Source organism: Bacillus rossius, chromosome 15 (genome assembly GCF_032445375.1).
Source record: "Bacillus rossius redtenbacheri isolate Brsri chromosome 15, Brsri_v3, whole genome shotgun sequence".
NCBI classification, from domain to species: domain Eukaryota; kingdom Metazoa; phylum Arthropoda; class Insecta; order Phasmatodea; family Bacillidae; genus Bacillus; species Bacillus rossius.
Genome location: NC_086342.1, coordinates 6799740 through 6826292, shown reverse-complemented (window position 1 = coordinate 6826292; position 26553 = coordinate 6799740). Strand labels below are relative to the sequence as shown.

Sequence of the window (26553 nt, the reverse complement as noted above, 5' to 3'; positions counted from 1 at the left end):
ATATATTTATATAAGCCATTATATATAAGCTAAAACCTATAACAATAACAAACACATCTGGTATATTAATATTTACGTCATTTCCCTCAAGAAATAAGTCAATTTGTTTGGCCTTACCTGACGGTGATGAAATATTCCGAGCTTTCTATGGTGCACCTTACAGACTTGTTCTACAAATGAGTTTTTGCGTTACGAAACCGTCACTTTCACGGGAGATGTAAGAAAATAATAAAAATCAATAGCACCCACAACAAACTGTTACATATTGTCTGAAATGATCACTTAGAGCTAGATGCTGCAGCAACACAGTACTTGGTTTGATATCGAAAATGTAACTTAGCTGAGCAAATGAGCAGTTTAAAATACCGTTTTCCGATTGACAGTTATGTATGCAAGCAATCTGATTTCACAACAGAGAACAAGTGCGCGTCTAGCAAGTTTCACTACAGAAGAGCCTTTCGCATCTTCGCGCCAAGCATTTTCACTAAACTTTTGTGTTCTCAAAAAGCACGCATGTTCTTCTCATTTAAAAAAAACGCGCATTTTCTCACATTTCACTTAAACCGACCGTTACCGAGCCGTTACGCAAATTTGTTTACTACCGCGAACAGATGACAAGACACGAAAGATCCATGAACTCGGTCAGGACGCGGCGGGCAAAAATTAGTTTGTGCTGCTATCTAGCGGGAACACACAGAAGCTTTTTCAAAGTATAAAATATCGCTTCCATAGCTTAGTTAGTAACAAAAGTTTAGAAAAAGTAAATTTTTTGAAAATTCTCTTTAACTAAATTAAAATACTGAAAATGTTAGAAGAATCAAACCTCTCTCCAACTGATTTTAATACCTAATATATAAAAATATCAATGTAAATGTTTGTTTGTTCAAAATCTTAAATCTTCTAAAGTTCTTCACCGATTGCTTTGAAGTTTGACACAACATTGCATTTTAATACAAACGTGATTTTATATGCCTACCTATTACCTGTGAAAAGTAAAAAGATATATAAAAATATAATTAGGTAAAAACATAGATTTTTAATGTTTTCATTGCTATAGTGTGATTTAAGGATTGCGAAGGGGTGAAGCGAGAAATATATTTAGAGATAGATATATATATGTGTAGATAGAGATATGGAGAGAGAAATAGAGAGATGATCTGTATATGTGTACCTAATTCAAACAAATTATTAAAAAAAAAAAAAGGTTGAGGCATTGCAATGCATGCCAAGCATTAACTAGTACCTATGTAATACATTTATTCCCATTAGTACTAATTATTATACATTTGGGAATTATTTTCAGGTACATATTTGAAAATACGTAGTAATTTAAGAGCAAATGAGCCACCTTTTGAACATGCGCTCCAAAAAAAAGGAACTTATTCAATTGAAAACCTAGAGTAGCCTACCTATTTGCAAAATATTCCATTGTTAAAATTAATCAATTTCTTTTTCAGTGTTTGTGATTTGTATTTATTTGGTTGTGCGTGGCTCACCCTAAAAAAAATGTACCTAATATACCTATATATTTTTTAAGGAAGCTGGCCAACAAAACTTTACTTAAAGTCAAGTTGATTAACTGAACAAGAAAACCACTCATCTTTTGTAAAATTACAGAGAGAAATTTATTTGAAAGAAGTAACTGATATGTTCAGTCATTCATATTACAAAAGTACTATTCTTTGCATAGTGTGTCTATAGGTAATTGTGATTACATTGTTTTATTCTTTTTGTCCACATGTAAATGTGTTTTACATTTTTTATTTATTTCAAAATAGCTGAAGTACCCAGCATTGTCCCACGCTAAACACATCATAATAGAAGGAACATCACAACTGATTTTCAAATCTGTAGGCCATACACTTGACAAATGATAAATTTTGATTTTAAAGTCCCATTGATTGCACAATCTTGGTGCAACAAGTTTATGCACCGGCATTTCCAGGATGCCAATCTTCAGCTTCATTTTGCATGAAGGCAGGTAACCCCAAGGCAAGACGTGACGGACGCACCGAACGATAGCGCGTTACAAATTCAAGGCAACGCCATCTATTGAAAAAGTTCAAAACTAAACTGTTATTAGCGCCTTTAGTTCGCTAGCAGCCTCGAGCTTCATTAAGCGGATGGGTTTCACCAAGGAGAAGGATAGGAAGTTAACAGACATTACATTATGACAGAGTGGTGTTCAACTCTATCTGGCTGAAAGTGTTCATAATGCCAGTACATGCAGAAACACGTGGTACTGAAGCAGCATGCCGTAACACGAGAGGCAGATGTATTTCATAAAAAAGTTTTCATGTTTTTATATTTCTCAAAACACTTAAACTCCTAATTACACTTGCAGTTGGTAGAATCATTTCTCTGTTTTTAACAAAGTAAAGCATTATTTTTTTTTTTTTCATACAAGTCACCAATATTAGGTGTTACAGCCGCCACCAGTACGGAATAAACTTTCATAACGACTGTAGCCAACAGAGAGAAAGAGAGAAGTTTTGCAAAAATGAACAAACATAGCACTCAGAATCCCAGTCTCCAAGTCCATACTGGATTTTTACCAAGAAGGCAGATTTATTGATATCCAAATCATATCCAGCTTCAATAACACATCCAAAGGGACCAAAGAAGTCGCCTCCCGCCAGGCAGGTGCTGCCGTGAGCCTGCGAGTTTTCTCGGGGTGCTACCGTTTCCTGCACCAGTTCGTCACGTCAATTCTCCGTTCTCACGTCATGACCCCTCATTGTCTGCAGTGATGACGTCGACGCGACATCACGCCCGATACATTCATCAACCCATTCCAATCAGCGGGACCAAAAACACCATGCGACGCTTACGCGAGAAATTTTTTTTTTATCCAAATTTTGATGACCCAAAAATTGGGTGCGACGATTATGCGAGTGCGACAATTATGCGATGAAAGAGGGTAATCCGTGCCACTGCAGCGATACTGCGGTATAAATTACTGGACAAGATTAAAAAATATATATATAATGTATATTTTAATGAGTAAAATGCATGTACAAATGTCACACTCGGTGAGCGTCGCACGGCGAACGGGCAGGAGTGTCGTCGTCAGCGGCGGGCGCGTCGTGCGTGGCCGGGGCTCCGGCTACCGTCTCGCCGAGGAAGTCATCCAGCTCGGCCAGGTCTGGGTCCAGCACCACCTCCTCCAGCGAGGGCGGGGCCCCTGCGCCCTTGGTCTCCACCTTGCCTGGGACGCCCGCGGAGTACAGTACGAACCTCGTGAGTCGGCCCCCTTCCAGCTCGGGTCTCAGGGCAACGTGGGCCGATTCAGAGGAACAAATTTAACAACAGTACATTGAATCTAAAAAAAAGTCTCCTGTTGTAATAAAGAGCTCAAATTTACGAACAAAACATTTCAACGGCGCAAGAACACATTTAGAAAAAAAGAATTAAAAACAGAGTGATTGCTTTTATTAGCATGCACAATCTTTTTTTTTTTTTTTTTTTACCATCCAAGCATTCGCCTAAATGGAATTTTAGGAAACTTTTTTTTTTGAAAAAACTGGTATCAGGATGGTCGGACCATTTGAATCTGGGTACGGCGAGTGCATAATAAAAACCAAATTGGTGCGACATTACCAAACCACTTAAAAAGTACAATAAAAAGTGGTCTATTTAAAGCAGTAAAAACTGCTTCCCACAAGGCAAGAAAAGATGAAACACTAGCAGAGAGCACCTGATATAAGAACTATTCCAACACACACTTATATAGTGTCTTCTCTACTACTGATAGGAACATACAATGTGGGTTTTGGACTGCCTCCCTTTCCACGATAGAAGAAAAAGATTCTATACTGTACTTTTCAAAGTAGACAATGTTCATGACATGGAAAAGAAAAAAGAAAAAAAAAGGAAAAAATCTGTTACTGTAAATAGTTTTTTTTAATACCAATTTCACATATGTTAAATGTATTTGATACTACAGTAGAGTACCCCACAACCGGAATCATTGGGGGGAGGTCTATTACGGTTATGGGAAAATTCCGGGTAAGGGGAGTTGCGGTAGGGCCGGCCTCCGAGTCGGTTGAATGACCTTCATTCAAGCAAGCTGGCAGGCACGTGTTTCTTATCTCTGTGGGTGGGTGCGTGCGTGAGCGAAGAGGACGATGAAGAGGGTTCGGGGGAGGTAGTAGGACTACAGCTGCAGTGTTGTGTTACTTCTGTGTTGACGTGCTAGTGATTCACACTTCCTGGAGTGTGTATAGTCACTGCTACGCACAGTTTACATTTCACATACACAAGAATAAAACTTCAAGCACCTCGTTTAAAAACACAGAGATAGAGAAATACAGGTAAATGTAGACTGTTTAATCATATATTAACGTATAAATATGGACATAATACATATTTGTACACTAAATTATTGTCTACAAATGAAAGCATCACACGTTGGAAGTAAATGTTACTTGCTATCACGTGTGTCAGCGTGTGTTGTGGGAGTCTGTGTACATACTCTCGGGCCGGCCGGAATTTTCCGTTTACTTGACATAATGAAACAATAAAACTACTTATAGCATAAACATGTTTATAGTAATTCACGTCCGACGCGAAAACTAGCGGTGTATTTACGCAATGCGCGGGAAAGACTGGCTATAATTAGCTCTTTGACAGACGTGCGCGCGCGCGCCTACAAGACATGTACAGTCAGGCAAAAGCAAAAACGCCTCGTTCCAGTGCGGAAATGTTTTGGAAAATTAGTTCCGGATATCGGGAGTTCCGTTTGTGGGAATTACGGTTGAGGGGTGCTCTACTGTACTGACATATATAAATTTTTGACTTTGTTTTTATGAAATCATCAAAAAATAGCCTGAAAACAATTATTCAAAAATAATGTCTACTATTCCTTTGAGATGTTAATTGACAATCTGCTACAAGACCTGCTCCTGATGAAGTCCACCTGTATTACTTTTTTTTAAGTTCTACTATTTTCATCACACAAAATTTAAGTACCTCATTGTTACTAGTTCAATTTCTGGAACATGTACATAAGAGAAATATAAATCTTTTTGACTGTTTCTGGATTTCCAAAATTTCTAAACATTCACAGCAAATCACACAAATCTGATAGTTACAAAAAAAAGGGGGTGGGGGAGGTGGGGAAACAGCAAGGTCTCCCAAACAGAGCGTGAAGACCAGTGGCGTAGCCAGGATTTGTGTATGGGGGGTGTTAAGAAGCATGCCTCCCCCCTCCCCGCCCCCCAGTATTAAAGCGGGGGGGTCCGGGGGTCCTTCCCCGGGAAAATTTGGATTTTAAGGTGTAAAATAGTGCTATTTTAGCAGTTTTCGGTACTTAAATTTAAATCTTGTAATGGTAAAATTTTTATTAATTTTAATATGAAATTTGTTTGAGTGATGAATAAGAAATTAATTAAAGATTTGGTGCTAAAGGGGGGGGGGGGGGTTGAACCCCTAAAACCCCCCCTGGCTACGCCCCTGGTGTGAAGACAATCTTACTCGGCACGCTGCCTGAAGTCTTAAACTCCTCGACGTCCTGGATGAAGGCTTCCTCGAAGATCTCCTGCCGCTCCTTCAGCACCTGCTGCTGCTTCAGCTCGTGCTGGATGACTTTCTCAGAGTGCTCCTTCGCCATCGCCACTGGCGGCACACAGACAAGACAACTGCAGCCAAGCGAGCGACCACAAGGTCAGCAGGCCGAGGGTCGGACACGCACACAGAAACTGTCGATCCGGCGGCGCTGTGGGGTTCGGCACACCCCGTAGTGCGTGATCACATTCCTTCAGGTGGATTCCAGCCGCTGGCCTTGGCCTTGACCTTGACCGCCAGGTTGAACTACTACGCCGCCTGCGTTTCTAGTTAGCTTAAGAGTTTGCTGTCGCAGTCAGTTTTCATTTCAGTACAGTGTTACCTATTTTCCAGCATTTTCACATTTGGTATTCCTGTTAAAACTACACTGACATACGCTTAGTACATCCCCGACTCATGAAAATTTTAATACGAAATGTTTTCCCGCACAATATACAGTCTGCACTGTTGTCATTTCGATCATCGCAACTTAACCAACACTAGTCAGTCTGACAAAAAAAAAATAACGAATACATTTGTTTCACAAAACTTTCAAATTGCATATATACAATCGATTGTGATCAACTACAGACAGGCCTATTGATATTTGATTCTGCTTTAAATTAATTTAGAGTATATGTATCCCTTACGCTTAATAAACTTTAGTGAAAACTGATGTGGATTACTAACAGCAAATGGATTCATGATTAAAATACATTATGTTTTTAAGATATAAAGGTACCGCGGGGTGAAAAAAATTACTGCCAGAGTTTTGTACTTAGATTTTTGGCAATTATCCCTGGGGTTTCCAGGTTTTAAAGACACTTTTTTGATTCCCTGAGTTCCCCTATTCTCCAGTTTTTTTTTTCCTGTCCGCAGGAACCCCGAATTCAATCGGAGCTCCAGGATAGTTGCAAGCAGCAGTGAACGGGCGACAACGGGCACAAACCTCTGAGGGAGTCGAGCTCGTCGAGCTTCTTCACCTTGTAGAGCGCGAACTGGAACCTGTGCTCCAGCTGCTTCTCCTGCAGGTCCTGAGTCTCGATGACGTCCTCCAGGCTGACCAGCGCGCTCTCCACGTCCTCAAACAGTTCCTGCAGGGTGCCTGCAAGCCACCGCGCGTCCCTGCCGTCAAGCACCCCCCCCCCCCCCCCCCACCGGCGCACAGGGGTGTAGCCAGGGGGGGGGGGGGGTTAGGGGTTCAAACACACACCCCTCCCCTTAGCACCAAATCTTTAATTAATTTCTTACTCATCACTCAAACAAATTTCATATTAAAATTAATAAAAATTTTCACCATTACAATATTCAAATTTAAGTACCGAAAAACTGCTAAAATAGCACTATTTTACACCTTAAAATCCAAATTTTTCCCGGGGGAGGACCCCACGGAACACCCGCTTTAATACGGAGGGGGGGGAGGGGGGGGGCCATGCTTCTTAACACCCCCCCTCCCCTACACAAACCCTGGCTACGCTACTGCCGGCGCACGACAATTGGACGCGTAGTTATGCAAAAAGGAACTAACCCACAATGAAACCTATTCTGAGTTATTTTGAAGTTAAAAGTTAATCATGAATTGTAATTCTCGTATTAATAACATAATGTCGGGATATGATTTTAATGGTCTAGTATAAAAACTGATATGATAATGGCGACGACGGTACCATCAAACCCTGTACTATTTTAATTTATTTTCAAATAAAATACAACACAACTGTGGGTTGGTTCTGTTTTGCATAACTACGTCCACATGTGCTCATCAGTAAGTCGCATGTGTTCGCGCCAGCAGGCCCCACACGCTCCTGTCAGCCAACCAACACGCACTCTCGTCAATCGTCAGCAGGGGCGCAACAACAGGGGGGAGAAAGGTTATTTTGCCAACCCCCCCCCCCCCCCTCTGAAACCTTGAAGTGGGGGCAAACGGGAGCAAAGAAAGTGCTGTGTAATCAATTTTTAGATGATAAAACTGCTTAAATAGCACCATTTTCCACCTTGAAATACAAATTTTCCCAGGGGAGGACCCCCGGACACCCCCCCCCCCTTCAATAAGGGGGATCGATGATTCTTTATAAAAACGTATATTGCCCCCCCCCCCCCCCCCCCTTTTGGAAATTTAGTTGTTACGCCCCTGATCGTCAGTAAGCACCCACGGAAGACAGGGATTCAAGGTTTGACATCTCGTCAACGATGAGGTGATCACGGATGGATGGAACGGCGAAATGGAGCAGCAATGAAACGTATCAGCAAGAGAACCGGGAGTGCAAAAGGAAGATCCATCGGACTGCGGAAGGCAATCAAAAATGAATGAACAAATTTCTGTACGTTGAAATCCAAGTACTACATATTATGTTGGCCACCATTCATTAATATGCTTAATTATTAGCTCTATTGATATTTATCATCACACATACAAGTTACACACAAGAGCCAGATGTCCACAAAGGCACGAAGCACGCACACACACACACAAACACATCATATGTAATGCACACTACCTAAGTGGTTGGAAAGATAATTATGAATGAATAACTGAATGATTGAATGGCTGGGTGAATATATATGAATGTGCGAATGAATGATTGGATGTTTGAATGAATGAAAGAATGAATGATAAATGTAGGTTTGACGTCTTGTCGACATCAGGGGCGTAACCAGGGGGGAGGAGGGGTTTAGGGGTTCAACCCCCCCCCCCCCCCCTTCACACCAAATCTTTATTTAAATTTCTTATTCATCACTCAAACAAATTTTATACTAAAAATTAATAAAATTTTTACCATTACAATATTTAAATTTAAGTACCGAAAACTGCTAAAATAGCACTATTTTACACCTTAAAATCCTAATTTTCCCGGGGGAGGACTCCCGGACCGCCCGCATTAATAAGGAGGGGGGGGGGGGGGAAGGGGGCATGCTTCTTAACACCCCCCATAAACAAATCCTGGCTACGCCACTGGTCGACATAGAAGTCATTAGAGACGCATGAAAAAATAAGTGGGGAATCAGGAAGTGGCTAGACAAAACCCACTAGTTCATGGCAATGTCCAGCATATTTTGCTCGTGCAAAAAAATTTGAACCCAGATCCCCTGCACAGGAGGCGAGCGGTCTGACCACAGGGCCGTCGCGGCCCCGGGAAGGGGGGCAACTTCCGAGTGCGGGGCTAACCTAGCTGCTCCATGAGCTGCTGCACGCTGTTGAGAGTCTGGGGGACAGCCGCCAGGCACAAGCTCAGACGGCCGACGTCCTTCCACTGCTTCTCGAACCCTTGGTGCAGCCGGCCAATCAGCGCATCCACAATCTGCAGCACGCCACCACCCGTCGCTACAGCACACGCTTCTTAAAAAAAAAAAAAATCTATCTTCCAAAAAAATGTTTCTGCTATTTCTTGGTGCCAATGGATAGTTACGAAGATACGTTCACGGACAAGGCACGACACTGTAATTCAATCCAAACTTATGGCGTGTTTCATGAACTTTATTCATTTTTTTATATTTCAGCGAAGAGATGCGCAAAGCTTTATAAAAAGTCTCGAGGAAATCCGAAACGGAATCCCCATCTACTGTAAATATTAGTGATGGGTTAGATGCCAATTTTCTAGAATAAATAAAGTAATTTGGAGTTTTGATGTTGGTATCATTCAACGTCCCGCAGCGCGTAGCATGAGCCCACGGCGCGGCCGGGAACGGAACCAGAGCGTACTTCCGCCTCCTTGGCGTTCTCCTCCGCCTGCTGGTGCAACTGGCTCCACTCCGTCTGGTAGTGGTGCAGCAGCTCTGCCCCCGCGTTGTAGTTCACCGACGGGTCGCCCGCGGGCGGCTCCTCCTGACGCTCCCTCACCGACAAGCCTCTGAAACTGGGACGCGACTCACGCTACCAACAACAAATCATCATCATCGTCATCAGGGGCGTAGCCAGGGGGGGTTTTTAGGGGTTCAAACCCACCCCGCCCCCCCTTAGCACCAAATCTTTAATTAATTTCTTATTCATCACTCAAAACAATTTCATATTAAAATTAATAAAAATTTTACCACCATTGCAATATTTAAATTTAAGTACCGAAAACTGCTAAAATAGCACTATTTTACACCTTAAAATCCAAATTTTGCCGGGAAGGACCCCCAGACCACCCCGCTTTAATACGGGGGGGCTGGAGGGGGGGGGGAGAGGCATGCTTCTTAACACCTCCCAAACACAAATCCTGGCTACGCCACTGATCATCATCATGTTGAAATTACTGAAACAATTCTCAGCAATGTCTTTTCAGAATGTTAACTACACCTTGGGACATTGAAATCAAATCGGTTGGCCAAAAAAAAATAACCACAACTTGGTAGCTGTCGCTCTGGGAAAAATAAAGCAAACAAAAAGTTCCTATATTTTTATACTCACACTGTAAAATAAGCATTACTATTTTGCACTGCTTTACCGTTTTAATGGATGGTGAGGTATTTTTTAATGTAAATAACATAACCAACCGTTTGCAACATTACTTGTAATGTACCTAGTGTAACCTAACCAACTATTAAAACTGTAAACTACCAGAAAAGCATTTAACATATCGCCTGCAGTTTTTCAGTATTAAAAAAAAAAATTACACTACTGCATTTTGAGATTTTTATTTGCTTTAATTATGACATATTTATATTGATGATGGTAATGCCTAACATATTATTACAGCTTAGCTTTGTTGCCAAAAGGCCATTTGAAACATTTTGGCACACTATTGCATTTGGTGAAAATGCAATCAAGACCCACCCATGTATTAATTGTAGTATAATTACAAAAATGTGCATCGTTTAAAAGATTAACTATTTTATACATTTAACTCATTTTCTTACCTAGCCGTAATACCTTCCTGTACAGTTTGAAATTTATCTCGAATACTTTCAAACATCGTTTCTGCATTCGTTGAAACTAAAAATGTTAAATAAGAACCAATGTGTCCGCTGTAGAAAGCGAACCGTTTACGCTCCCCGAAATACCTATGTACTACTCTTTATTCTATGCCTGTGGGTTTGTATCAACGAGCATTTGTATGCACAAGGGCAACTTTGATCCTCCCAAAAGAGCGATGGACCAAACAACAACACCACCAAAGCCAAAGTTTTTTCTGTTTGTTTATATATACAAAATAATGTAACCTCAAAATATATAAACAACTGAGAAGCCAAAGAGCAAAGACAAATGTATTTTGTATTGTCACTTCCCAAACAGCTGTAAAATATCATAGAGCACTCTTTGATTAGAAAGCTGCATATTTTTGGTAACTTCAATCCGATATGCTAAAAATTTTCTTTCTTTTTCCAAATAAATCATTATAAAAAATTTAAATAGCTAATTTAAGGGATACTTTTTAACAAATTCGGACTTTTTAACAAATTCGGTATAACAAATTATTTTTTCCAGATGAAGCATATCTCAAACTTAATGGGACCATTATGTCCCAATTTCTAATTTTACCTTTTATTTCAAGAAAATTTACTACAGTTTTGTAATAGCTACCATCAGAAAGCACTAATCAAACTACATTGTATTAGGTTTTAATACAATTACTGAACCTAGATACAAAATAATACGTTCTCTTTAGATAATATTAACTATTGAAAAAAAAAAAGGTTTTTTTTTATTTTTTAATAAAAAATATTTATAAACAATTTCCAATATTCAAATTCTTCGTGTAATTTTACAGTTTAGATGTGTAAGTTTGTTATTTCATTGTTATTTAATTATAGTTAGCTGTGATCCACATTTAAAAAAAAGTTTGGAAATTTGTTGATACATCGTTTTCTACAAATTACATACTTAAAGGAAAATATACTTAGGCAGGAACCCTTTATACATTTGTCAACTCGTTTTTAGTTGCTTGCAGATGCTACAAAGTATTCTGTTAGTTGTCATGTCAGTTATTACACATGACTTCGAGAGGTTTGCCTCAGCTCTAGCAAATGTTAGACTCCACAGCGATTGGGTATGGTGGCCGCAGAATCCAGACAGTTTCCAGAAAAGAAACATGATTTTGTTGACTAATTACAATCGGTTGTTCCCCCGAACCATAGCGGCTGCACTCTGGAAGAACGGAAATGGCACCACCACTGTTAGGGACATTATTCCGGCCAGCAGGCTCGCCAAGTACGGAAACTACCCATACCACCCAGAAGATAGTGGCATGAAGCAAGGTGTATCGTCTCCAGAAACAATCACCATCTCAGATGAAGATTTACAACCATGGGCCTGGAAGGAAGTTGATGAAATGTTTAGAAGACTCACTTGGAGAGAGGAGCACAACATGTAAGTTTGTACATGGAATGACTAAGCTCATGAACTTGGGTCCAGAACTATATCTTTGTGCAAGACATTAGAGAAAATTTGTCTTAAGTAACGACCTTATATGTGTTATGAATTGATGGCATTTATTTAGAGAGGATAATTAATAAGATCAATGGGCAAAATTTTTAAAATTTGCTGTCTAAAATATTTAGTGTGGAAACTGGGAGAGGGTTTATGTAACTATAATCAAAATTTAAAAAATGATTACTACATTTTTGTAAAAATATTTGTGTATGTAAATTAAAATTTCTGTGTTATTTTACAAAAAATGTGAACTGCTTTTACACTGAAGTAAGTGTTCGGGAACATAAATATAATAAGGAATTTAACACAAAATAAAGCTTTTATTATGCACACTGATTTCATAGCCCTTTATGCTGAAATTCTTATTCGCTCAGCATATTTAATAAACTGATCTTAAAATAATTTTGAAATATAAAAAACATTATTTAAAACTGGGAAGTTGAACCTGCAACCTTGCAATCCAAATGCTTATATATATATATATATATATATATATATATATATATATATATATATATACACACACACACACACGCGTTCCCAAAGATACAACAATGAGAAAATATAGTTTGTATGCCTATATTTGCAACACAACCCTCTTTTCTTATGTGTACTATAAGATGGTAATAAGACTCGCATACAATAATACTTTAAAAATAAGGTGATTTAAAAAAAACAAAAGGGACTATTGAAACTTCAAGACTAAGGCAAATAAAAAATATACATATAATGCCAACTATTTTGTATAGAAAAGTAATATTGAGCTCATATAATTTTTACTTTATATCCTGGGGCTGCTAAAGGCTGTCGAGAAATGGTTATTGGGTGTATGGGCTGGAAGTTGTAGATTTGTTTGTTGGGGTTTCTCTTTTCGCTCCTCGTGAATTGCGGTGGTTACGAGCTAAATTACCTTGGTCAAAAATAGTTGTAAACTACTTTATTTGATGTCACACGAACACTTTAGAGACGCTTGTATGCAAAAAAATATATCTCAATGTTTTAATATAACATTAAAAGCATAAATATAATTTAAGGCATGTTTATGTGATTATTTACAAAACTGCTTTTATTTTTTTCCTTGGAAAAATGCTTCAATATCAATATTTTCTAAATCCAACATCCTAAATGGTATGTTAAATGTGTTCGTTTCTTTGTAAAAAATAAAGATGGCCTCGGGAATATTCGATCCCTGCTACTGCTTCCGGTACATAGAATGCAAAATATACTAAATGCCATAATGATACCCCGAATCGAGCAGTAACAATATAATTATCAAACAGGGCAGTCGCTCTATCTAACCTCCAATCTTGCTAACCTAACTACCGATGCTGCTGACTACTCTGTTCCCAAATGATTGAATACCCAGTAGCCTCGGCGGTGTCAGAAGAAATGGTAAGGCGACCTATGTCCAATGTCAGTACATCCCTTTTCCATTTCAAAATTCCATTGCATGATTTTCCCTGTTAAAATCTGATTATATTTTATAAAGAGTTTCACATAGGTAGCACGATTATTCCCAAAAAAAAATGTTGAATGACACTTCTTCCGAGATTATGGTTGGTTTGTCAACCAATATATACCAAATTGGTAATCATGAGTTGATATGTACCCTGCTGGAGATTCTATAAATACTAATAATTTATATAATTAACTCCATACAATTGTTGACTACATAATTTTTAATAAACTCATGATTTTTAAGATAGCAAATGTATTCTGTTTGAAATTTTTTATTACAATTTATCGTTGAATTTTTATGATTGGCTGAAGAGAGAGTAGCATTCAATGTAGTACAGCCCTAAAATAAAATTCTTGCTACAGCACTGATGTGGTACAGAAGGTGGGGGGGGGGACACACACATGGGAACACACTCATCTATGTATATGTATGGATGTGTGTGTGTATGTGTGTATGTATGTATGTATATATATATATATATATATATATATATATATATATATATATATATATATATATATATAAAGAGAAAGAGAAGGAAAGTTGTAAGATTGTGTGTATTTCAAGAAAATTCTTAATCACTTTAAACAGAAATATCAAATTATATAGGACGTATGCATTAAAATTGGCATAGGATTTAGTATAGTAGTATAGTTGTTTTATTGTCCAAGTCGACTACATAAATATACAATTATATTGTACATGTAGTATAGGACTCGTCAAGAATATTAAACATTATGAATACACATTTAAGTACAATCATATATACACATAAACAATAATAATAGTAAAAAACAAATAATGTACATCATATAATAATGATAATAATAATAATAATACTTTTTTTTTCATAGTTTTGCTTCCATAAAATCATTAATAGAATAAAAACTGAATTCCAACAGCAAATCTTAATTATTATTTTTTAATGCACAAATTTGGTTTCCTGATTTAAAATGTGGTGGAAGTTTGTTATAAAGATAGCAGAGTATCTCGGACTATTTGCAAAACATTTTGTACGATGTTGTAATATATGAAAATTATTTTTTGTTCTAGTAGGTATAATAATATGTAAATTGAAATTCTGCAGTTCATTCGACTGTGAATGTTCTTTAGGAAAACTTTCACTTGTGGTAGAATAATTAAACGGTTTTTGTTCTCTCCTTGCCTCTTACTCTCTCACTCTCTTCTTCACTCCCTCTCGCACACTCTTTCTCACTCATCCTCCCTTTTCCTGAGCCACTCTCTCACCTCTTTCTCATTTGGTATATAAGCGCAATTGCACTAAAGAGACACTCGTATACACATAACAATTAAATGTAATGGTGTTTTCAATGGCTGTACATTTCAGTGGAATGCTTAGTGGTAAATGGTGACCCGATCATTTATTGCGAAAGAAATTAAAGGCTTATTATATGATATTAACTCAGTACCGAATAGTCAAATATTTGAAATTGAGGTGAAAAATACTAATAATTAGTCGTATTGGCTCTTGCTTTAAATTCCTTTAAAAAAAACTGGAAAACTTACAATAAGTCTGAAACTGTTGCAAACATAGTTTTAGAATTACCACTTATCTGGAAAAGAACAAAATTACCATTTTATATTTTTCCAATTTTGTTATACAGGCCTCATTTTTTCATTATATATTAATACATTCTTATAAAAATGCTCATAAGCACAAGGCTAATGAAAAAAAATATGTGTTGTTATGATTATAGGTATCTCACTACCAGCTACAACTCAAATCTGTCAGCTCAGATAACAGCCAATGCTGGTTACAGTGAAAAACTAAATCAAAATGTAGAATCTTCCTCTTACAATCACCAAAAAGGTTAGTTAATGTAATCAAAACATTGCTGCAATTTTTTATGTATATTACTCAATTACTTGCTTTATTGTCTAGATTTGTTCGTTACCTACCACTACTCATTCTTCAGAATGTTATTGTATTTCTCACTGGTAAAATGACTATGGTTGCGAAGAAATCAAAACATTGACAGCAAAATCCATAATTTGCAACAATTATTTTATGATTTTTAACTGGGCACCTAAAACATATGAAAAATTAAAAACAATTTTTTATAATTAGAAAATTAAAAATTCTAGAACTTAGTCTTAAGACATATTAGGCCAGTATTCCAAGTCACAAAAATATGGGTTTAGGTGTTGTTGTACCCTAATCGTATTCCTAGTGCCTGATAGGACAAGGTCTGTCCCTTGTTTTTAGGCAGGGGCGCAACAACTAAATTTCCAAAGGGGGGGCAATATACCTTTTCATAAAGTATCATCGATCCCCCTATTGAAGCGGGGGGTTCGGGGGTCCTCCCTCAGGAAAATTTGTAATTCAAGGTGGAAAATGGTGCTATTTAAGCAGTTTTATTATCTAAAAATTGATTACACAGCACTTTCTTTGCCCCGTTTGCCCCCACTTCAAGGTTTCAGAGGGGGGGGCAAAATACCCTTGCCCCCCTGTTGTTGCGCCCCTGTTAGGGAACAGATTTTGGTGTCTGATCCATTGACGATCTGTTGCCCAAATTCTGTGCGTGTGCAGAGCTTACTTTTTCGTTGATTTTGTACAGATGGCGGACCCGCGTCTGGTACCTTACCATTAACTCCAATATAGTAATTTTTGTGATCATCGAGGGATGTGCCAAGCATGTTGGCGTGCAAAATGAATCTTTATGAATGCAAAACTATCCTGGAATACATTTTCTGCATTTTAATGGTCAGAACAAGAAATTATCGCAACTTTAAAATTACTTGGACAATTATTAGAAAAGCAGATATAGTTTGTGTGATGGTGCTTGTATCTTTAGTATTTTTGCCATTACAATTATATCAATGGTTGCGAACCGTCCGCTAGAATGCGTTCGAACAAGTTTCTAGCCTTTGACAGGAAACCATTTATTAAAACGGTTGCTAATTTGTTTCCACCCTGGGATTCTGTTTAGATACATAATGGAATACATCCCACGAGTAAGGTTATGGTTGTGTCCCAACAAGGCAGTGCTTATTCGCTACCTTAATCGAACATCTTAGAATACCACCCTTGGAGTCACAAAAATTTTATCAGCTTCTAGGATATGCTCAATTTTTATACAATTTGAAATATAATACAGTATTTCAACAAGTATGAATATGGTTTTCGTTTCAGGAACTTGCTTATTTGATTTTATATTTTTGCATATGCAATTATATATTTTTTTAAATATTTTTTATTTGATTTTACATTTTTCAATGTTCATGTCTACAACAAATACATACAAATATAAAAGAAAAGTATTTTTATTTTATTTTGCAGAAAAAGAGGCACTTCGGTATCAAGTGAATTCTCTAGAAGAGGAACACCTTTGTACTGTGGTGGGCTCAGTTACAGTGAGGAATATTTGGGCTAATTCAGCACCACTCGGTGCGGCAGTACCAGAAATCTGTCCTGTCAGTGTATTAGCGAAACCATTCTTTCCCAGCTACCTCAGCCTAGGGAACAATAGAGAATTGTTCCCGTACTTGCAAGTGATCGCCAGTCCGAATGCACCTATTCCAAAACCTGCCAATCAGCACTCTTTTTCAAGAATTGCTGCAGATGCGAACATACAGGTTACTGGAGGGCCAGCCAGGAGCTTGGTTAAGCCCAGGATACTCCAAAACATTGGTAACCCTGGTGTGCAACTCCGACCACATAATGGCATAGCCCAAAACACACCTGCATCACAACGACCCATAGAATTATATCAAGGAGTGGTATCACCATGCTGGACTGTCCCACCCAACCGCCAAAAGAACATCTCCAATATCTCTAGCCTGGTACGTATTTCCAATGGAAACCCATTCCCGATTCAAAATAACCCTGAAGAGAGGTCACCACCAGCAGATGGGTCAAGTTCACGTGATGATGCATTCCCTAGCCTTCCATCCAGCGAAGTCTTCCAGCACCAACTGCCTGACATGCATCAGGCCAATCATCTGAGACACAGCATTGCAGGGATAAACGTGCATTCCTCTGTGGCACAGTGGCTGTACTGTGCATGCCCAGAACGCTCTTGGGATTTCGACGACATTGGCACTTTAGCACTGAACTTTCAAGCTGTATCGCCCGCCAGTGAGGGCTTCCTACCTGCTCCACAGACCAGCACACCGTCCAAAGAATCTTCTCCTCGCCGTTTGTACTGCGATGTGCTCGCCAATAGGTCAGCCACGGTGGATACAGCAGACAGTTCGTACGATGAGCTGGAGCGTCAAGCTTTGGAGCAATACCAGCATCAAGACATGCACAGCTCTTCCGATGCTAGTACAGAGGACAAATTTAAGGTATTTAAGGACAAACTTATGACTAGAGACACGAAAATTTCATGTAATAAAATGGTAGCAATGTATACATGAATCATAATTACATATGCTTTATTTTGATGACTGGCCCTTAATTTTCTACATGCTCTGGAAATCTCTGGGCCAATTATAACTGGATAGATATAGTATGAAATAATAATTTTCAACTCATTCCAAAGTATGAAAAGGGTCTGTCCATAGCAGTGGAAAATTAAATATATGTAAAGGCTTGAATACTTACAAGACAGCTGAGTCCCACCTGTATCGAAAAGAGTGCATGGAATAATTATATTTCTACTTACTGCAAATCGTAATTCAACACATATACATTTGTATTACAGTTATATTTGTAGCATTCGCATGTGGTGCATTTAGGCTTTCAGCTGTAAAAGTTAACTATATCTACCAAAATAATTAAAATATTATGGTCAGATGTACCATATACAACTAAATACCTGTTTAACATTGTTTCAAGTCTTTTTCAATTAGTAGTCACTGAATGTCTTGGATGTTTTGTGCATAACCATGTGATGTCAAACCTAGTACCTTCAAGATTATAGTGGGCAAGAAACTTCTTGAAAACCTATTTGGTGCTCATAAATATGAGCTATTTTGAGGTGTAGGAATAGAACCTATGACCCTCATCTAATGACCGCAACATATTACTGGCCATGGCCACTGAGCACTCAACTAATCAAGTAATGATACATGAGTAGATGAGAGAGAATGGGAAGGAAAAAGTAGAGAGATAATACACACAACACATCTGGAAATACAGCAGAAGTAGTTGGTGGTGACAAATGCGGAAATATAAAGGACTACCCAACAGAGAGCTACTCCTGCAACCCAGACAGTTGCTTTCTGGGAAAGGAGATTTGGACAAACTTGCTAAAATTAAGGGGGTATAGGGCAATCATCGGGTAACCCATCAAACAGTTGCTCGCTAGGAAGATTGCTTGCCACCCATTGGGTAACCTGAAAAATTGGTGCTTGCGAAAAGGAAGAAAAGTTTACAACGTGCCAGACAGACATTTGCTCGAAAATGTTCGAGGGCTCACAACCCATCTGGCAGCCTGACAGACAGTTGTTTGCAATAAAGTTAGGAGATAAAGGATGAGAGAGTAGTGAGATAGTGACTAATATAAAAAGTGAGTGAGCTAGGAGACTGAGGCACACAGAGAGAATCTAGTGTTCTATATCACACTTTAATCACGACACTGTACCTGACAATACTGTACCTTCGAGTGACTTGGTCCTATTCTGTGCACAATGACCAGATGGGAAATCATTTGATTTCACTTCAGCCTCTATCGAGGATCGTCTTGAAATAGCGCTTAATCTCCCTAACCCATACAAACAGAGCACCTCAATCGTGCTTTTCTCTGTGCCTGTCTATGGCTAGCTAAGTTTCTTGGGCTCCAGTTGTCCAGAAATTCTCTCCTGGCTGGTAAGGTTGGTACTAATAGACTGAACTATGATTTTATATCTCATTCAGTGCAGTGCTTAGCATCTTGCTGTAAGTGTTAGATGATGCGATGAGATAAGTAATGTAGCAGGACCTCATCTGGTATTTCTGATTACACAATTATATTCACTGTGTTATTTTCTTGCCAATTTAATGTAGGTATCTTATTGGAAGCTATAGATCCATCATTTGGTGAACCTCCAAAGTGTCAATTTTCTGGAATTACGGGTATATCCCTATAGTTGGAAAAGCCGGTATGCTATATCTAATTGCACACATTCACTAGATGCTACATTTCTGGTGCCACCTTTTTTTGGAGTTACTTTGGTGGTGTGTAGACCAAAATCTTGCGGGCATGACACATCTCTATCGAGTCTTCTTCATACATATATCTATTGAATGATATGAGCAGTCTCCAAGCTTACCAACGGTCTATGTTTATGTTGCTTTCGTGCAACATTGTGATAGTTGTAGATGCCCTTTGCAGGTAAATTGTTGGAATTTAAATCTTTGGCTTATTATCGCCATACAGTAGCCATTTCGGCTGCCAGTCAATTGCTCACTATTTGCGCAGAACATTTTTGTATGTATTGTTAAAAGTGCTGGTTCACCATTTGAAACTGGCTGTATGGTGGAAATAGTTAAAGTGAGAGTAAATAGGTGGTTCAAGGTAGTGATGATAGAAAAAAACAGATGACAGAAAAAGTAAAAGAAGTGGATGTAGTATTCCCAACTCAACAGACAGTTACTTGCCGAAAAGAAGGGGGTGTAGAGTGCTCACAACCAATGGGGTGATCAGACATACAGATTCTTGCATAAAAGGAGAAAGGTTCATAACTTATTGCACAGCTAAACATACAGTTGCTCGGAAAGGTAGGAGTGCTTACAGCCCTATTGGGAGCCAGATAGAGAGTTGTATGTGAAAATGGAAAAGACAGTCGAAGATAAATATGTTAAGCATTAACCCTGCCACTTCCTACTTGCATGTCTGCAAACATCTATAATGTCAGCATGCAGATGTATTTTCTTACCTGCATCTTAGTGGTACATTTGTGCATCCATAGGAGCTAGAGCAGCAGGCCATAGAACAATACCACAGCAGTACGACACTGATCGACAGCAGTGAAAGCTGCAGTTATATGGGAGAAAGCATGCCGACGTGTGTTTGCGGGAGAGGCTGTCCAACCGCATATTGCAGTACACAGCGCGCCCGTGTCCACAAGAGCATGTCGTCTGAAGGTATTTAATAACAAACCTAAAACCATGAGCTCATCTTGTCGTGATGTTGTTGAAAAATAATATTTGTTCCTTAATTTCATTATAACTAAAAATACTAGATGAGTCAGTACAGTTACTGAAGATCATATTCAAATTTTGCAACATGTATTAGGTATCATGAGCCTTAATTATTTTTAAATTTAAAGACAGTTGTTTTCAAACTTAATATGATATTAAATCATTTTTTATAATTTTTTACCTGCCATAACAGCATTCGTTTCGTGGATAATGTAGTGATCTGGTCGTTCGGCACCAACTAGTGAGTTGATACGTGCGCTAGTACACGATTCTCTAAGGAAGGGTTCCTGGTCATGTGGTAAAGAGGCAGGGTTTAAAATCCTCGGCAAAAGGCCCCCTAGTTGTCAGCCACCCAGAACGTTATGCTACGTAATGGAATAGGAAAGTATGGCCGTGAATTATGTGTATTGCACTGACGGCCCTCTTACAAGATGCTGTTCCCGTGCATAGCCCGTTCCGAATGGGAGCTGATAGCTCGTCCCGGTGCACTAGGTTCGCTTGATAAGGCCTAGTCACTGAGGACCGGTAAGGCATGTAGTAACGTTACATGTGGCGGTCCACCGTGGCAGAGTCTGTCCATTCGCAGGCGCATGAAACACTTGTTGGTTTGCGATAGACTGGCCACGATGGGTGTCATATAAACTGATAGGTACCCGAAATTACCTAACACACTAATCTTGTTAACTAAAATTTATTTGTTCACCTTTTTTCGATACCTGTAAACAATTTAAAGAAAAGTATGAGAACATACAATAACTGCCAGTAATAATTAGGTTTATTTCACTAGTGCATACATTGTTTCCTCTATTATAGTGGTAAGCAATCCTAGAGTATTAAACATATATGTTTATCTGAGGAGGCAAAGTCTGATCTTTGAATTGTTTGGAAATTTGAGCAGCTCTCATAACTAATCCACTAGTTACTAACCATATACTTGGTTATGTGGTATCTTTCATTTCGTGTAGATACATAAATTGTTTCACTCGTTAACAGCCACTGTTCTACATCCTCTGTTACAACAGATGTCTGCGCTGCCAGCTGGCAACACGACGGGAAGAGTTCGACTGCGGCACTGGGGGTGGAGCCGGCGGACCCGAGAGTTGCAGACGCGGACAACAGGTGTGCTCAAGCTCGTATGTCACTTCGGGCCATGTTCGCTGCGGGAGGTGGGGACGGCGACCATTGAGTGTCCCTCCCCGCGACAACAGCAGCCCCAGGTACAGCTGCCTTGCCTTGCAGCAATATTGATTCTACATCCCACACAGCACACAAGTTCCAAACACATTTATTTATGTGATGTCGCAGCAATATTGCAATTTCGTAGAAGGTTAAGATGGCTTACACCCATCATCTAGCATTTTAACAAATACAGAAGCGTTGTTTAATTTTATGGCTCGACAAACCATACGACTTAACTTTTGTCTGTTGTAATGTCAACTGAAACTGCTGATATAAAATATGGTATAAACGATATTCCGGTATTTACATACTACATTATGATCGCAAATGCCTGATGATAACAATGTAGAAACTTTAGAAATGATATAATTTATGTTATTGAAATAGCATGGTTTTATGTAATGCCAGGATATGGTATTCTTCGATGCCATATTGCAACATCCAAAACATTGCAGAAATGGTGCTTGATCACATCTGATGAGTAAGTGTAGTAAAACAGTCACTCACATAATTTTCTTCTATTAGAACATTTCACTTCAGTCAATGTGTTTGGTGTCTTGCAAACATGATGCAGGCCAACAGCTGGAAAAGGTGCAGTTTTTTTTTAAAGAATACATATATCAAACCACGCATGATCCAATCCCTGACAAATAGTTTGAATACATGTTTTAAAATAGAGATGATGGCAAAATCTTGTAAGTTCAATATAGTATGACATGACCCCTTAATGCTGCATTTTTTATAATGTTTATGGAATATTGTCTGCAGTACGGAATGTCCCGTGCCCAAATGAGTATCATTTTACATAATTTCACAGATCACACGGGCAAACGATACAAGAAGAAGAAGAAAAAAACATTTATTCTGAAAACAGATTAGGCCTACAAGGCTCATGTGGTTGCAGTGAGATCAAAGGGAACCAGTATAATAAAAATGTGGCTCTGCATCAGTCGTGGAGATTTACAGTGTGGATGTAATAATGAGAAGGGATTGGTCTCACTTAGGAAATTTGCCTGAGATAGGACTTGTCACCTTCTTGTTTATTTCAGGATTAATTAACCCTGACAGCAAAATAGGCTTAAATCAAGTTAACTAGTTTACACATGCAGCAAGCCTGCAGGGACAAGCTTTCCGTGGCAGGCCTGCAAGCTTGCGGCAAAGAAGACTTGATTTAAGCATGATGTGTCAAGCTCACATGACAAGTTACAATTAAGTCATGTGGCAAGCTTACCGCAAGCTTAAATGCTATGTGGGAACTGAGGCACGGGGTTCCGGGTGATGTTGCTGGCCCATCGAGATCTCTGTTAAATGGGCGGCAGCTGTACCAGTCACACGTTCACGAGTTTGAGGTTCCTCATAGTGCCCTTGCAGTATATGCCGATGTCTCTCGCATAGTTTGCGGTTATAAAATCTAGATGTGGCTGAGCTGGTAAGTTAAAATAAAAGTTTACAGCTAGTTTGAAAGTGTTCCTTAGTTTTACAGCTTTTTGGAATATATTTGTTTGCACTGCAGCCCCTGGATCTCAAACGATTAAACCATCAATTAACTCACACAAGTGTTAAAGTTAAAATCACTCAAGGTACTGGCACAAAAGAGTGGACCAAATGGTAGGGTGTACATTCTGTTGAGCCAACCAAAATAAAAAAAAGGATTTAGTGAGAAATTTAGTACAGGCACTTAAATCAATTAATAAAGCACTTGATGGACTCCGTGTCGCGCACACGAACCCATTCCAATCGAGAGAGAAAAAAAAGTTCTGCTGGTGACAAATGAATGGTGATAATAAGACGATGATAATACATAATCAAACAAAGTCCTAAATTAATTACATTAATATAACAACAAGCCCATAAATGACAGGACCTGCTTGCAAGCATAACCTTCATGGGAGTGCAATGCACCATATGAGTGTTCCATTCAGCAGGGCGAACGTGCTCACATAACTTCCAGAGCTGACCCTTAGAGGCAGTGGCGGATACAGAAAAATCTCAAGGGGGGAGGGGGGGGGGCGCAGGTCTACCTCTTCCACACACTCCCTTGTCACGTCACCTTGGTAGCTTGGATGCAGCCAGAGATCTTTTTCCAAGGTCTGTCCGTTTCATTTACGTCTCGCCCGAATATTAAAGGTAAGTGTATGAATGTGTATTGTATAACATCGGCGGCCGGGTGCGCGCCCTCCCCTTGCCAAGAACCATGTTTGGTGCTGGGCTGCCCTGGTCAAGGGCCCCCTGCGCCCCCCCCCCCCCCCCCCCCTTATGAATCCGCCACTGCTTAGAGGCCAGCTTAAGAAGTCTTGCCAACTGAGGGATTGTATAAATGATGTACAGACTCAAGTTTACAGTTTGACTGAGAAGTAACTGTGTGTAAACTCACTGTAAGGCCGGGTTTATGAGCTACGCATGAAACACAAGAACGCAATATGCAAAAATACCCACTTACAAACTATGCAAGATGCAAAAATGCATCGGAAGCATCTGCCAGCTTTCAACTTTTTGCATTTCCGCCTTCCATATCTGAAGTTAAGTTTTCCGAAAAAAATTTAAAGATGCAGATGTCAAGAGCATAGAAGGCCACAATGTTGTTTTTATTATATTTATCTATTTCACTTGTTAAACTTTCGCACAGTGAAAGAAAATAACACTTGTAAGGTGGGTTTACGATTGAAAATTGAGAATTAGGATTAAAGAATTAGTTGTGGATTTGGTCTACATTCACATACTGAGCTTGATTTTGAAGTGTGAGTTCAGGGATTTAAATAAATTATTGTCATACTTCACCAAGCCTTATGAACTAAGTCTGTATGAACATCTTTATTTGGTTTTTCAATTAATTTTGGTTTATGATAGAATAGGTATATAACGGTTCTAACAATAATTTATTTTTAATGATTGTTTATATGATGGAATGAAATGATTCAAGGAATGATACAGCATTTTTTATTATAATATTTTGATAGTTGTTTATAATGTTATTTTGTTTTTATATAGGCATTCTGGACAGCCTGCTAATCTCCGACGGTCTGCTTCAAATTTCGAATGATGGATTTTCTACAAAATAAATAGTTTTTAATTAACATAATAAACATGGTGTAGCAGTAGTATAGTATACAAAAGTATTATATTCATAAGCAATAGTTAAAAATATTGCGGTTACCATTTAGATTACATCAATTACTAAAAAAAAAATTAAAAAGTTGTGTTTCTTTATGACTTGTTAATGTATAATTTGTGTGATACCAATTTAATTATTGTTGTATTATTACTGGCAAAAAATTATAATAAATATTTTGAGTGTAGCTTTTCCAAGAAATATGTACAGTGCCAATTGAAAATGATGAATGATTTTTATAACTTTTTATAAATAATTATACAATGTAAATAATAGAACTGTGTTGTTAGTTTAGTAATCGATGGCAACCAAAAATGTTTTAGTAAATTGAAATAAATAAGCTTGATCAAAATCTGATTTTATGTTATATATTTAAAAGAAATTTGGAAATAATGTAACTTACATGTTTGTATTTTAAGAAAATTAATCTAATATTCACATTTTATTTATAGGTCTTAGGAGACAATAATCTAAAGTTATCATGCACATATAACGCCCTTATATCAAACTTTTAATCAGAGTTTAAGGTTCCTTTATCGACAGATATATCTGGTAAACAACTGCAATGATATCGTCATAACAAATAAATAGCTTTCATTTTAAACATTTGATATCTGTGTACCTACGTCATATTCTTCTCTTTTTCGACTGTCTTGTTTCTCAACATTCTCTACATGAATCAGTTTATGTGCACCAAATTGGTTACCAAGTGGTTCGATGAATTTATTTGGATTGGAATCAAATTTGATTGTTATCGAATTAAAAAATTAGTGAGTGATATAATGATGACGTCGCTAAAAATGCGGGCAGCGACCGTTTTGATATTCAAGGCATCGGATCAACAAATTTAATGCCTCAATTTGTTAAAAGACTTTCGTTTCGACACCTTATCTATACTAAGTTGAATATAATTTTTCGTCTATAATTTATAGGCTAATTTCAATACAATCTCTGAATAAGGGGTCGTCCATTAATCTCGTGATGTTTTTTTAGCAAAATTTTAACCCCCCTCCCCCCTAGTGATTTGTGGTGAGGTTTAAGTCTACCCCCCCTCCCTCAATATCACGTGTTTTTTTTTTATACAAAATATTTTTAAAATTTCAGAATATTATCTTTAAATATAGGTATAATCTAATTTAATTCTGGAAAATTAAGCACAGTGATAAAAATGTCCAGACACACAATAAGGTTGCAGGTTTATTCTCACTGGCATAAAAATAATAAAGGAAAGGCTTATATGTGAAAAAACATATAACTTAATAATTACGCATGTATTCGGCGCCAAAATCACAGTGTTACTGGCGACTGGCAAGCCGAGCCGGGTGGTTCATGTTGCGGTGGGCGGGGATATTGTTGCCTGGCTATGGCGAGTCAAGGTCACGCGTCGCTTTTCGGTTTAGTAGAAATCGCGCGAAAAAATAAATACACGTGATATCTCTCTACACCCCCCTCCCCCCTTGTGATATTTCGTGATTTTTCCCGACCCCCCCCCCCCCCCCTTTTTAGAGCCTCACGTGATTAATGGACGATCCCTAAGTGTATTCGCGCATGAATATAATGCATATAATTAAGTTATATTTTACTGAATTGAAAAGTGCGTTGAGTTAATTGAGATATTTTCAAAACTCAAATATAAATTTAATTAAAATTATTCAAATTAATGAAAAAAAAAGTGTGTAGATATTAAGGATTTAATTTATTGATAGTCTAAAGTTACTTTCTTAATAAACATTTATATTGTTTCGAAAGTTGATTCAATTTATTTGTATTTAATTAATGTAGGAGAAAACTCTTTCTGAAACCAGTGAACTTCAACTATAGAC

General features: G+C 38.2%; 2 protein-coding genes across 3 annotated transcripts; one reads left to right on the top strand and one right to left on the bottom strand.

The window, feature by feature from the left end:
- Positions 1 to 2983: 2983 nt before the first annotated feature.
- On the bottom strand, positions 2984 to 10763 carry LOC134539321 (dysbindin). The gene is made up of 6 exons (XM_063381242.1): positions 10384 to 10763; positions 9245 to 9398; positions 8711 to 8843; positions 6494 to 6649; positions 5476 to 5616; positions 2984 to 3208 (listed from the first exon to the last, which is right to left on the bottom strand). Exons 1-6 carry the CDS (start codon positions 10437 to 10439, stop codon positions 3024 to 3026), a joined length of 825 nt encoding a protein of 274 aa, XP_063237312.1. The 5' UTR covers positions 10440 to 10763; the 3' UTR covers positions 2984 to 3023.
- Positions 10764 to 11259: 496 nt separating this feature from the next.
- LOC134539312 (uncharacterized) lies at positions 11260 to 25085 on the top strand. 2 transcript variants are annotated; one of them, XR_010076288.1, is made up of 6 exons: positions 11260 to 11833; positions 15074 to 15186; positions 16657 to 17663; positions 20211 to 20385; positions 21465 to 21659; positions 24610 to 25085. XR_010076288.1 is itself a non-coding variant. In XM_063381230.1 (6 exons), exons 1-6 carry the CDS (start codon positions 11415 to 11417, stop codon positions 24659 to 24661), a joined length of 1863 nt encoding a protein of 620 aa, XP_063237300.1. In that variant the 5' UTR covers positions 11274 to 11414; the 3' UTR covers positions 24662 to 25085. The 2 variants fall into 2 exon arrangements, 1 of the variants encoding a protein (XP_063237300.1); XM_063381230.1 differs by having other exon boundaries at positions 11274 to 11833; positions 21465 to 21561.
- Positions 25086 to 26553: the final 1468 nt, after the last annotated feature.